The 13,672-nt window shown below is 38.7% G+C and overlaps 1 protein-coding gene across 1 annotated transcript in view; it reads left to right on the top strand.

Moving 5' to 3' along the window:
* ADAMTSL1 (ADAMTS like 1) overlaps positions 1–13,672 on the top strand; it is a 796,153-nt gene that overhangs the window by 268,126 nt on the left and 514,355 nt on the right. Inside the window, exon 4 of the mRNA XM_086961466.1 lies at positions 12,331–12,567. Within this exon, the coding sequence (XP_086817592.1) occupies positions 12,331–12,567 (237 nt within the window). The remainder of the gene's footprint in view (positions 1–12,330; positions 12,568–13,672) is intronic.

Genomic DNA, 13,672 nt, shown 5'->3' with positions numbered 1-13,672 from the left:
TATTTCAATAAATATTAACTCGGCAAATATAAACACTGTATGGGATACATGTAAATGCAGCATTAGGGGGTTTGCCCAACAATACATATTTAGGCTAACTGCGGAGAGTCGTAAAAACAATAAAAAAATGACCTCTAATATACTGGACATGGAAGTACAACTTGCTGAGGCAACACGGCACTCAAAAAACAATATAGAGAGGATTAGACTAAAGTTGGCGGAATTACAAGCAGGACTAAAAAAAACTGTGAGAGAAAGATATATCTCAAAATTACAAAAGTACAAACTTGATCAATACGAAGGCGGCGACCGCATTGGGAAAATATTAGCTTTTAAAACTGCGGATAGAAAAGCCAAAACTAAAATCAAAGAAATAATAGGATCAGACTCAAACTCTTATGAACGAGCGGATCAAATATTGAACCAATTTGTTAAATTCTACCAACAACTTTATACACCAGAGGCTACACCACCCAAAGCAGATATCATACAATATCTTGACAAATATTTAACTCCACCTCGGGCGTTAAATACAGATGTACTCCAACAGCTTAATTCAAAGATAACATTAGATGAAATAAAACGAACAATTGATAATTTACCCTTAGGGAAGGCGGTTGGAGAAGATTGTTTACCTGTGGAACTTTACAAACTCTGCGCCCAAGAATTGCTGCCATTATTAGAAAAGGTGATAAACTCAATTATTGTTTCCAAGCAAGCACCTCCATCATGGAAAATTGCTAAAATAATCTTTTTTTTGAAAAAGGGAAAACCTGAAAAAGAATGTGGATCATACCGGCCGATCTCTTTACTCAATTCTGATGTAAAAATCTTTGCTAAAATCCTTGCTAATCGCCTAGCTCCTATCATGCCAGATATTGTTAACCTTCAACAACATGGTTTTGTAACGGGCAGAGATACCACTACGCATGTGAATACATCAATTACAGCTTTTGACGTAGCAGAAGCTACCCACACCCCGCTCGGTGTGATTATGTTAGATGCGGAAAAAGCATTTGACCGAGTGGGGTGGGAATATCTGTGGGCAGTATTAAAGAAATTGGGAATATCTGGGTCCTATTTAGATTGGGTAAGGTCACTTTACGATGAACCACTGGCTATGATTAGTTACGGAGGTAAAGATTCAGTCAACTTCAAGATAGCAAGAGGCACAAGACAAAGTTGCCCCCTCTCCCCATTACTTTTTGCTCTTTCTTTAGAACCCTTTTTAAATGCACTAAATGAGCAAATCAATATTATCCCAGTTAATCATGGGGGCATAGCTCTTAAACTAACTGCTTTTGCTGACGACATCGCAATCTATACAACAGACATCAATAAAGCTATGCCAGAAATTATCAAGGAAGCGCAAAATTATGGTAGAATTTCCGGATACAAATTGAATGTGAGCAAAACTCAAATTATAGTCAACTATACCCCGGATACACATATTTATGATACTTGTAGAGAGGCTGTTTATCTAGGTATTAAACTAGCTGCCAAAGTGGGAAAAATTTTGGAAACGAACTATGAGACATTCTTAAAAGAAACTACCATAAGTCTCAAAAAATGGCACAAAATCCCTCTCAGTTTATTAGGTCGACTTAATTTGATAAAGATGAAAATACTACCTAAACTACTTTATTTGTTTAGAGCTATACCGCTACAACCGAATAAACTTTTCTTTAAAAGGCTGGACGGTATATGTAGTAGCTTTATATGGGGGTACAAAAAAGCACGAAGGGCTATAAAATTCTTGGCATTGCCAATATCTAAAGGGGGACTAGCTTTTCCGGATTTTAATTTGTATTTCTTAGCTACCTTTTTTTTCGAATAAGGATCTTATTAAAAAACGAGCCATCTCTATTTTTTCACCAATATATGTTAGGAGCTGATTCCAACCAATTTCTACTTCGCACTCATGATCCAAACTACTTCAAGCGGGTCAAATTTAAGACCGCAAAACACGCTATAAAAATTTGGGACAAAATCTTGCATATTAGCAAAAGTTCATTCTTTAATGCTGAACTTAGATTATGGAACAACCCAGGTCTCCCGGGTATCTTTTCGGATGGGACAGGGATTCGCTGGATTAGACACGAAATAAACACACTAGGAGATCTATATGGAATTAATGGTTTGATAGACTTTGAAAACCTGAAAATAACAAACGGTCTAACGAATGATATGCACTTCAAATATCGACAACTGAGAGACTTCTTTCATAACAAAATGAAAATAACGGAAATTTTACAGTCAGATATTCTGGAGTGTATCTATTCTGATAAAACCAAATCACTAATAAAACTGGGATACCAATTTTTAATTAAAGATAAATGTGAAAATACTACCAAAATTGCAGCTAAATGGTCTCGTAGACTAAATCTAGACATAAACTCAACGCAGATTGGAAATGCCTTAACACACTTAAGCGATATAGTACACTCCTCTAACCTCAGAATGCAATTATATAGGACAATTACGGAGCTGTATTACACACCACAAAGAATATCCTTATGGACGCAAGGGAATTCGCTATCAGATAAATCTAAATGTGCAAAATGTAATACATATGCTGCTGGAATTGAACACATGCTATTTTCCTGTCCTGCACTCTCTACCTATTGGAATGGAATAACAGACCATCTAAAAATTAATCAGATAACGATACCGGAACTTTCTCCACATTTGGTCTTATTAGACATCCAAGAGATTAATTGTCTCAACAGGGACCTTATAACGATTCTGTTCGCATGTGCAATATTAATTATAGCTAGGGCATGGATCTCTAAGGAACCTCCAAATGTAGCTGAGTGGCTAGCTTTGGTTAGTGAAATCAGAATCATGGAACTCACACTAGCTAAATACAGAGGCCCAAAAGTCCTTGCTAGAAAGGAAAGGATTTGGAAAAAAATGTTTGAAGTACAAGAAGTGGGGACTGTCTGCTAGCGCTTTCTCATGAGATAAACACTCTTTTGATTAACTGCTCTTTTTTTTGTTTAAGCACTAAAGTGTTTCTTTACCTCTCCTCTACTTCCTTTTTCTAACTTTTATTCTTTACTCTTAAAAATATACCAATGTTAATCCTATGTTAATTCAGACCTATGGAACTTGTATATCTGTATTACTTTGGTTTGTCGTATCTTGCAATAATAAAAACTATTTAAAAAAAAAAAAAGATTCTCTGTCTGTCCAGGCTTCTTTATGATTTTTCCTGGTGTGACTTGGCTTCTGTCCAAAGGCTTACTTAGTCCTAGGGAGCAGTCTTATGATGAAATGTGACCAGGCTAGTGTATGATGGTTGGTAGTGTGATGTAGCTGCTATTGCATGCCAACTCTGCTGTCACTGACCACTTTTATGGGTAGGCTTCTGCTTGATGTTCCATATGAGCCAAGTCTTGGTCGAGTTATGTCACAATATGTTTTGAGTTAGCCCAGCATATATGGCCTGATTCATCATAGACCCGTTTTGCGAGTCCATAATAGCGATTCATAAGGAATCGCTATTACAGACTCTCAAAACGGGATTCATGTAGGAATCGCAAAAAGATTTGCGATTCCTACACAATCCTTATTTGCGATTAGCAAATTGCTAATCACAAATAAGGAATAACTCCCCATTCATTCCTATGGGCCAAAAGGCCCATAGGAATGCATGGGGAGTATTCCTTATTTGCGATTAGCAATTTGCTAATCGCAAATAAGATAGCGATTTAAAGGGTGCCAGGGGTGTCCAAAGGACACCCTGTAGCACCCCTTAAATGCAAATTGAAATAGGTGTTGCGCACACACATGTCCAAAGGACATGTGTGTGTGCAACATGCAACTTCGAAAAATGCTTTTAAAAGCATTTTTCTAAGTTTTCGCTATTTACCACGAGGTTTGACCTCGCGGTAAATAGCGGGCCGAAATTGCGAATTCGCAATTTTTTAATGGATGATGAATTGCATTTAAGGAATCTCAAAAAGAGATTCCTTAAATGTAATTCCTCGCAAAATTGCGACATCGCTATTACCGATTTTTGCATTTGAGATGATGAATCCCAAATGCAAAAATAGAGCTCGCAAAGGGCCAGATTCTCAGAATCTGGCCCTTTGCGAGCCGATTTCGGCTTGATGAATCAGGCTGATAGTATCTTTTAAACTGTACTTTAGTATAGCTTGGAGAGTGCTTGAGGGCTATTTAAGAGATTGTGTGGTGCATATTTGCACTAAGACGAAGTGCACTTGCAGAAGCAGTATTTAAATTGGCCTAGTTTGGCTTTAGATGGGTAGTTGAGGCTAAAATGAATTGAATTAGGACAGCCTCTGTGTAGCTTGGAGTACAATATTAGGGTTAATACAAGAAAATAAATACTGAAGGAAAGTCTTTAAGCATATCATGGTTTGGGTGAGTCTCATGAAGCAGCATGTGAATTAACAGTTTATAGGTAAGTAGACTCAGCCTGGTGTGACAAGAATAAAATACGATCTGGATACTGCAGAACACAGTGGTTTGCTTGAAGTGGGACATCATGGAATGGGAGAATACTTATGGATATGTCATTATTTTTCAAATAGTTACTGTTGTCTAAGGAGTTAACTGTCTCCCCCATCTGAGGACGTCCAACCTTCTGTGGCGTATGAATATGCATCAAGTGTCATTGATGAAATCCCTCTTAAACTCATTGTGATCTGAAGACATAGCCCAGGAACCATCTGTTATATCAAAATAACTTACAGTGTCTGTGCTAATCTTCCCTGGTTTAAAACACTCACCCTTCACATTCAAACATGATTGTATAATAGGAGGAACTTTATACAATTTGGAAATAAGGTGTCTGAATTTTAAATTGGACGCATGACGCACATCAGAAATTTACCCCTCACTTTCTTGACAAAGGTGGGAAATGCCTTTAAGGCAGGATGCCAAAATTCTGATTCACCTGTAGGCCCACTTGAGACAAGCCAAGATAATATAATTTATTTACAGAGTACACCTCTGGCACCAAGTATATTAATTCACAGAGTCGCAATGTAGGACATGTGCATCAATTCCGGTAATGCCGCCTTTAGCCTTCACCCTTTCTACATCAAAACATTGGGTACTGATAATGGCAATATGCTCCTCTGTAACACAATTAATGAAATAATGAGCAACAGAACACCTTGTATCTCCTCTGCAGCACCACCCACAAGAACACCCTAAATGTACAAACTTCACACCCTTGCACAACCAGCCAAGGACCAAGTGCACAAAGTTTAGCAAACTATCACACATACATCCTAGCCTTTCATGAGATTGAGTTGAGAACGTGAATGGGCAATAAAGATGCCTTTACATTTTGTTTTCAGCTTGTCACAAGTACTATGTGTTCGAGAATTGAGGGCAAATGTCAGGTTGTATCGTCTGACAAAATTCTGCTTATTCCTTTAACATGCGGATTAGTGTTTACAAAATTCTCTAAATTTGCAGTCAAAGACATAATAGTAAATTAGACTAGTTGACAGTCTTGTTGTTGTGGTAAAGGGCATGTGAAAACAAAAGCTGTAAATTGTCAAGTTTTAAAATACCTGCAAATCAATCCATCAATCACACGTTTGTTAAGCGCTACTACTCACCCGAAATGGTCTCAAGGCGCTGGGGGAGGGGGGTTTCGCAGGTTCCAGTCCATCAAGGAAGGTGTCTGTCGAAGAACCAGGTTTTGAGGTTTCTTGTGAAGATGGGGAGAGCTGTTGTCTGTCTGAGGAGGAGCAGGAGGGGGTTCCAGGCTCAGGTTGCTAGGAAGGAGAAGGAGCGTCCACCGGATCTGTTCTTTCTGGTGCGGGGGATCACGGCATAGGAGAGCTGGGCTGATCATAGGGTCCTTTGGGGTACATGGAATTTGAGTTGGCTGTTCAGGTATGCTGGTCCGGTGCTGTGCAGGGCCTTGTGAGCGTGGGTGAGCATCTTGAAGGTGACTCTGATGCACTGTGAAATGAACTGTGCAAATGTTTCAAAACGTAACAACAACTAGGAAACTACAAATGGATCACATGCTTGTAAGTCAGAAGTGTGCTGGAAACAGAATTTTAATAGGATCAAAACAATCAAGACACTTTATGTGGCACTGTTCAAATGACACATATTTGCTGAACCACATTTCCACACATTGATATTTGTGCATTATATAGTTTTATTAGTAAAACTGCATGTTGGTGTTTTCCTTCCATTTCAAAGGAAAATATTCTGTATGTAAAAGACAGTGCCTCCTCTTGACCTAGACTAATACCTCCCAGTTTCTAGTTTGAATCACACTTCTGTGCATCAATGAGAATCTGCAGTTTACACCACTCGGAAATTAAATGGCCCAATCAGTATAGTATTTCCCATATACAGTTCATTAAGGAGGGCTGATATATGGCTAGCTAGGTCATTATATAGTAATTCCAACTCCTATCTAACTGTTCTGTCTCACAATACTATCATAACACTCAGTAGTCTGCAGCCAATTATGGTTTATGCAGGCTGGCTTATAACTCCTTTTCCTGTTTAATGCTCTTACCCTTACACAAGACCTGTCTGCAATGGGTCTTATACCATCACTCATTACAGTACCCGCCCCTAAACCAGTCATTACCAGCTGAACAGACATGGAATTCTTGAAACGATCTCTCACATAAAGCTGGCCAATTGGAGGACTGCACTCTAATCCAGCACTGCAGGTCTCAATTAGCTACATTCTATGCATGCTGCTTTACATGTCACAGTGGCACACAGATATGAGATGCTAGTAACAAAGTCCATCTGAGCAGATCTTTCCGACCATTTCTCTTACCACACAGGCCTACTCAGGACCATGAACTGTAAACAAAATATCAGACTGGACAGTCAATCAATCAATTATGATCATGTGAATTACTACAAAAAGACCTGCACAGTTGCTCAAAGATGTGCGCATACCGAAAAAACATGAATTGTGCAATGGTCTCAACCTAATATAAACTTTTTTTGAAAAGTAATGATACATCCATAAGTATTCTTCCATTCCATTATGTCCCACCTCAAGCAATCCACTATGTATTGCAGTACCCAGATCGTATTGGACAACTACCAAGCAGCACCATTCTTTCCTCTGTCCATAGCCCAGAGTGGCCTAAAAATATTTTTTAAGTCTACAAATAGCTGCCTGTAGCTTCAAACAAAATACGTAGAACTGAGAACCTGCATACTACACAACTTTGCACAAAACTGGCTGCCCCCTTGTAGAAAACGTTTCCCACCTTTCTGAATCCTGTCTCATATTTACTTTCTTAATGAAACACTGGGACATATTCCGAAAGATTAATTTTCATGTTTAGATCTAATCTTTTGTATATTTCTATTACATCCCGGTGTAAATATACACTTTTTTTTAATATTCACCATTTTCAAGTGTAAATTTACACTTAGGTTTAGACTTGCATGTCTTCACCCACTGAGAGACTCGGACAAAAGGATGTACAAGTGTAAGCTTACTACTAGTAACCTGTCAGATGTATGTGAAGACCATTGTGGCACGTATCTTCCTAAGAATCCCACCCTCAATAACAATTGTCTTTTCTTTACATTACATCTTGTTAATGTTAAGTATTACGTTAATTTAAATTATTTTCATTTTTATTCAAATATAAAAAAGCCTTTTTGCATTTTTATTTCATATTAAGGATATTATTGAATTGTAAAATAATGAAATAATTATTTACTAATTATTTATATTTTTAACATTAAAACATATGTATATATTTTAAATGGCAAAATAAATGCATTAATAATTCCTATAAAGTGCTATTTAAAGTCCCTGTCTCCATTCTTTTCTATCGTAGTGAGTTGTAGTATCTGTGTTGCAATGTGTGGTACTTGACCTATTCCAAGGCTGGGCTGGAGTACAGTTACTGCTGTTTTGACACTTTAAGGGCTGTAGTAATCTTGTTTATATTTCTATTACACCCAGGTGTAAATCTACACTTTTTTTTAGTATTCACCATTTTCAAGCGTAAATTTACACTTAGGTTTAGACTTGCATGTCTTCTCCCACTGGTGGAGACTCCTACAAAAGGATGTACATGTGTAAGCTTACTACTAGTAACCTATCAGATGTATGTGAAGATCTCCATCATTGTGGCACATATCTTCCGAAGAATCCCACCCTCAATAACAATTGTCTTTTCTTTACATTACATCTTGTTAAATGTTAAGTATTAAATTAATTTAAATTATTTTCATTTTGATAAAAATATAAAAAAGCTTATTTGTATTTTTATTTCAAATGAAGGATATTATTGAATTGTAAAATAGTGAAATCTGTATTTACTCATTATTTATAATATTTTAACATTAAAACAGATGTATATATTTTAAATGGCAAAATAAATGCATTAATAGTTCCTATAGAGTGTTATTTAAAGTCCCTGTCTCCATTATTTTCTATCGTAGTGAGTTGTAGTATCAGTGTTGCAATGTGTGGTACTTGACTAACTCCAAGTCTGGGCTGGAGTACAGTTATTGCTGTTTTGACACCTTATGGGCTGTAGTAACTTTACGGGCAGCTTCTGAAAGACAAGGTACTTACACTTTTGTCGGTGAATGTAGTGGACTGCCCCTTCCCAAACCCCTTCTTAAATGTCCCTATTGCCCTCACATTTGTAGTAAGCATTCCCCATTTTCCAGGCACTCCCCCTTTCCCCTTCCACATTTACCGTTCAGTGTCTGTCACCCAAGTTTATCTCATTCTGCCAGCCGCTTTCATAGCCAAGGTACAACTTGTTAGGAAATTGAATGGCTCAATGAAGTGTAATTTACATTTGTGAAGTTATGCCACTGCCAGCCCATTAAGCCACTTCTCTCAATATAGGGGAGTCCTCAATCCTCGATGAGTGATTTCATTATTTTATACAGGATAGGAGAAAGGCTGTCTGGGGTTCCACGGCCACCTTGCATTCTTCTGGGCTTGGGCGAATGGCTCGATCTTCTACAAAAGATGGTTGCAGGTTGCTTCAGATGTTTTATTCTGAGTTGGTCTTGGGTGAGAGACAGCCTCTCCTGCAGAGTTGCTTACTGAAGAGACAGCAATGTGCAGGAGATGTTAGATGGACTTACAGTTTGAAGGATCATCACCTCACTCCAAGCCAATACAGACACTGTCTCCATTCCTGGACTTTTCCCATACAAATCATTGTTTTCAGGTGTGTTATGTTATTTAGTTGAAGAAAAATGAAACAAAACTACAACACCCAAAATCCTTTAAGTGGCCACAGGATTGGAAATAGTGTCCAGAACGATGTGGAAGGAGAAGGTCACCCTAAAAGTTTGCCTTTCAAGATTCTGCTATTTAAAAGTATTACATTGATGTCCATAGCTAACCTTCTCAGGGTTCAATCTGGGAAGGTCCCATTCCAAATAAGCAGAGGAGAACATATTTATTTATTTATAAAAAAGTGTAATGTGATCAACATGTGTGTAATGGAGCAGCCTGAGTCTCAGAATTCCAAAACCCTCAACAAGGACAAGTGCAAGGAAGATGAAGAGAAAGAGGTTAACTACAGTATTTTTCCACTGACAACAGAGAAACATGCACACTCAGGTGTGCGTGTGCACACATACACATACTCAATTTATATGTGTTATCAAATGTTCAGCCCAATTGCAATAGACACTCTTAGGAATATAAAATCATTTATGTGTGTATGTGGTATTTCTACAGCGCAAACCTTACCAAAAGGCAGCAGAGCGCTGAACAGGGACAAAGACAAGCATAAAGTCAATAGGGCCTAAATACTATCGATCTTTCTATCATTCTATCTTTCATTCATTCTATCTATCTATCTATCTATCTATCTATCTATCTATCTATCTATCTATCTATCTATCTATCTATCTATCTATCTATCTATCTATCTATCTATCTATCTAGATGGGTATTCATATAGCCCAAGCTTACAATCTACAGGGCCTTGTCTCCTGGCACTATGTGTATCTACGTTTTTTCTTCTGACACAAAATGGAGGAGTGTAGCAAGTACCTCTTGCTTGTAGTATATGGTGCGTAAGGTACTTGCTACACGCCTCCATTTTGTGTCAGAAGAAAAAACGTAGAGACACATAATATATGGAAGGCAAACACATTGAATGAAAAGAGGAGCTACCCTTTCTCCCTGGACAGTACTAGTTCAACAAACTAGTTAGGAAATGAACCACACATGTTATTACTTTGTTTTTGTGAGTCTTTTATGAGACGTAATATGCTGTTAAAGTAAAACCAATAGGATGCAACAAGGTATGAGAGATGGGGTTAATTAGCATATAACTATGATTGTTTCAATTAATTGCTGAATTTCCAGCAGTAAGACACATGTGCTCACAGAATAAGCTTTGTGGATCAGGCCCATAATTCTTAGTAGCTACCAATATTTCAGCTAGCCATGTCCCCAAAAATAATTAGAATATGGTTTAGAATGCAAAAATGTATTGAAAGGTGCATGGACAGATGGATTTCTAATACTTTCGATGGGAGATCAGTGGTCACTGTACCTACCAGATTAGAAAGCAAGACATACACACTTGCATAATTTTAATATCCCTGTTTCATTGACTCTTCTAGGAAAATAACTGGCACCATTTACATGATCCCCTTTTTAGTTTTGAGCTGTCCCTTTGAATGGGTTCAAGGCTGTTGCTGAAAAAGTAAAATTACTTTATGGAGAAATCTCCGGTCAGGTTCTTCCATTATCTAAAATGGTGCCCCTTACATTTGTCATCCTTCAGGATCTCCACTGATTCCTTAGATCAGCATTCCCCAACTAAAATCGGGATTCACTCTTAGGTCAATATTCTACCCATGGCGCTAGAGTCTCCCTACTTCCATTGCTCCCCTCCACTCGTTTCGGTATAGGGAATTCCCCAGTGAAACAGATCGCATTTACCCGTAGTTTCAAGTGGGCAGTCTGAACTAGGAAGCCCTTTGTGAGGATGTACCATGTTACAACGCATACTATTACAACTACCTACCGTTACAACGCGACCATTACAACGCATACCATTACAACGCATAGCGCTTTGGGGTGCTGGATAGTGGTAAGTATAATTTACTATTCTAACTCCAGTCCCCGTGGACCGTAGGGAAGGTGTTGGATAGTAAATTATACTTATTCCCTATCCTAGAGCGCCCCCCAGCGCAATGCGTTGTAATGGTATGCGTTGTAAAAGTCGCGTTGTAACAGTAGTGCGTTGTAACAAATGCGTTGTAACAGGTGTATACCCCTTTGTGTAGCTTCTAGCCACTATCATGTGGGAGTCCAGCGAACAAAAAGGAAATCTGTGTGCCATGGTCTGGAGGCCTTCTAACCTCGAGTGTTGTGGGGTAACATCAGAGATGGGGTCTTTGGTGCGAGAAGGAACCCGACATAAGAATGCCCTGTGACACCAACATGTGCTACATAGGTTCAGCAATCCCCCCATTTCCATCTTTTCTCACACCCAGTACTATACACGAACCATTAATGAAAAAGGATATTTGTGATTAGTTTCGGAATATAAATAGTGCCATTTTTATCCAGACTCACGTGTGGCTAAATAAATGTTCATCTCATCTGCCTAATCCTCATAACAGCAGTGCAATAGGTCGTTGGGAAGTCCTTTGTATCTGGCCCTGCATTTAGCTGCACTCTACTTTCACAGTGCTGTGCCGCATTGTCACCCTTAGGGATGGGCCAAGCATTCTGCCGAAACACAGCAGTACACAATCATCCCACAAAGGCGCTTCACAGGCAAAGCATTCGCCGTGAAATATTATGATGTTATATCATGTCTGCGAAGTTTCACAAATGTTTTGCCATATCTCGTGGTTAGCAAACCACCACCAAACACCAACACATTTATGGATTTTCCAATTTCGCTACATGTATGGACTCCATTTCCCCCCATTTTGCATTACAAGGAAACAGAATTCCGCACAAAAAACGCTTAAGCCTTGTCATGTTTTATATGTCCAGGTAGGCTTAATATTTCAATTTTATTTGGTGCAAAAGTCTGTTGTCCACCTCCATCCTGTTACTTCCATCATCTGGGAATCTTTCATATTATATAGATGTGTGCATTATAAATGTGTTCTTCACCTTCCCTGCTCTGCTCATGTATCCTTTTACACATGCTTCTTAACTCAACAGTGAGAAATATACTTTATCTCAGTAACTTGGGTATGTTAACACTATTGCACAATATACTACAATCAGCAACATGCGCACGTGTTGAAAGGAACCTTTCCTATAGCCTGTTCTGTGTTCCCTATGTAAACAATAAATGTTTAATTAACCTTTCCCTATTGACCTCCTCCTAGGACTGCCCACCAGAGGCGGGTGATTTTCGTGCCCAGCAGTGCTCTGCTCACAACGACGTCAAGTACCAAGGTCTGCTTCATGATTGGCTGCCGGTGTACAACGATCCAGAAAACCCATGTTCACTCAAATGTCAGGCGAAAGGAACTAGCCTGGTGGTTGAGCTGGCGCCTAAGGTACTCGACGGAACCCGATGCTATACGGAATCCCTGGACATGTGCATCAGCGGCTTGTGCCAGGTGAGCTGCCAGATGGCTCCTACTTTTACAAGATTGCTTGAGTTGTCCCAATGTCTTCCCTTTGTCTCCAGATTTCTAATTTTCAATGTCCTAAACCTATTGTTCAGTTTGGGTGTTATTGATGTGTGATATGCTATGTTACAAACAACCCTTTTACATTTTTCCCTCATCTATCCCTCCTTTGACTCATCCCAAAACTCATTTTACTACTATGATCTCCCTAGTCCATATCTGGATATTCTTCCTTCCTCCATCTCTCCTTCTACTCATCACAAACCTTCTCTTACTACTATGATCTACTAATGACCACTTTCTAAATGCTTCCCTCTTCTATCCCCCCATTATCCTTTTCAATCCAACTAACAGACTCGCATGTCCACCGCTCAAATTAACTAAAATTTCACTTAACCCACCACTAATCCTGTTTGGGTTCCAGAATATCGTGCTATGTACAGAAAAGCGCTTCAACATCTTGTCTGGGGTAGTAAGGGCTATATAAGTACATTACAAGACATGTCATGTAATGTATAACTGTAACCCAGACAATCCAACCTTGTATTGATATGTTTATATGGTTTAGGGAAAAGTATAAATTGTACATAGTTCACTGTTAAATACATAATTTTTATTTCCACTGTACAATTTACTTAATTTGACTTTTACTCAAAAATATAGGGCCTGATTCACAAAGGTAAACTTAAACTTTTGTACCTTTTTGCACTCACCATGCAGAACTCCGCACATAAAAAGATGGGCCTGTCCTATCCTGGGCAGCTATGCTGTATGCACCAGGTGTTCTCCCAATCTGCCTTTCTCCACCACTTGGCAAGGAAATGAAAAAACAGCTGTTGAAATTAAGATTTGGCCTAATCCACTTGAAGCTTATTGGTATGCCGGAGGGAACTCGATGATAACCGGCAATGCAGGCTCTGTGATAGGGGAGATGAATCCTTGTCTCGCATTCTCTGCATTTGCCTAATCCTAAATCCGTTCTGAAAATTCTTGTTGTATCCAATATTTTGCGTACTAAATATCTGGACTTGCCATGGCGCCACTCTATCCTGCTTGAAAGGTGAATACATGTAGTTATCTGCTTGCTTTTTAA

The sequence above is a fragment of the Lissotriton vulgaris genome, chromosome 3_1, assembly GCF_964263255.1.
Source record: "Lissotriton vulgaris chromosome 3_1, aLisVul1.2, whole genome shotgun sequence".
NCBI lineage: Eukaryota > Metazoa > Chordata > Amphibia > Caudata > Salamandridae > Lissotriton > Lissotriton vulgaris.
Note: the sequence above shows the minus strand (reverse complement) of the source record. Positions and strands in the feature narration are given on the sequence as shown.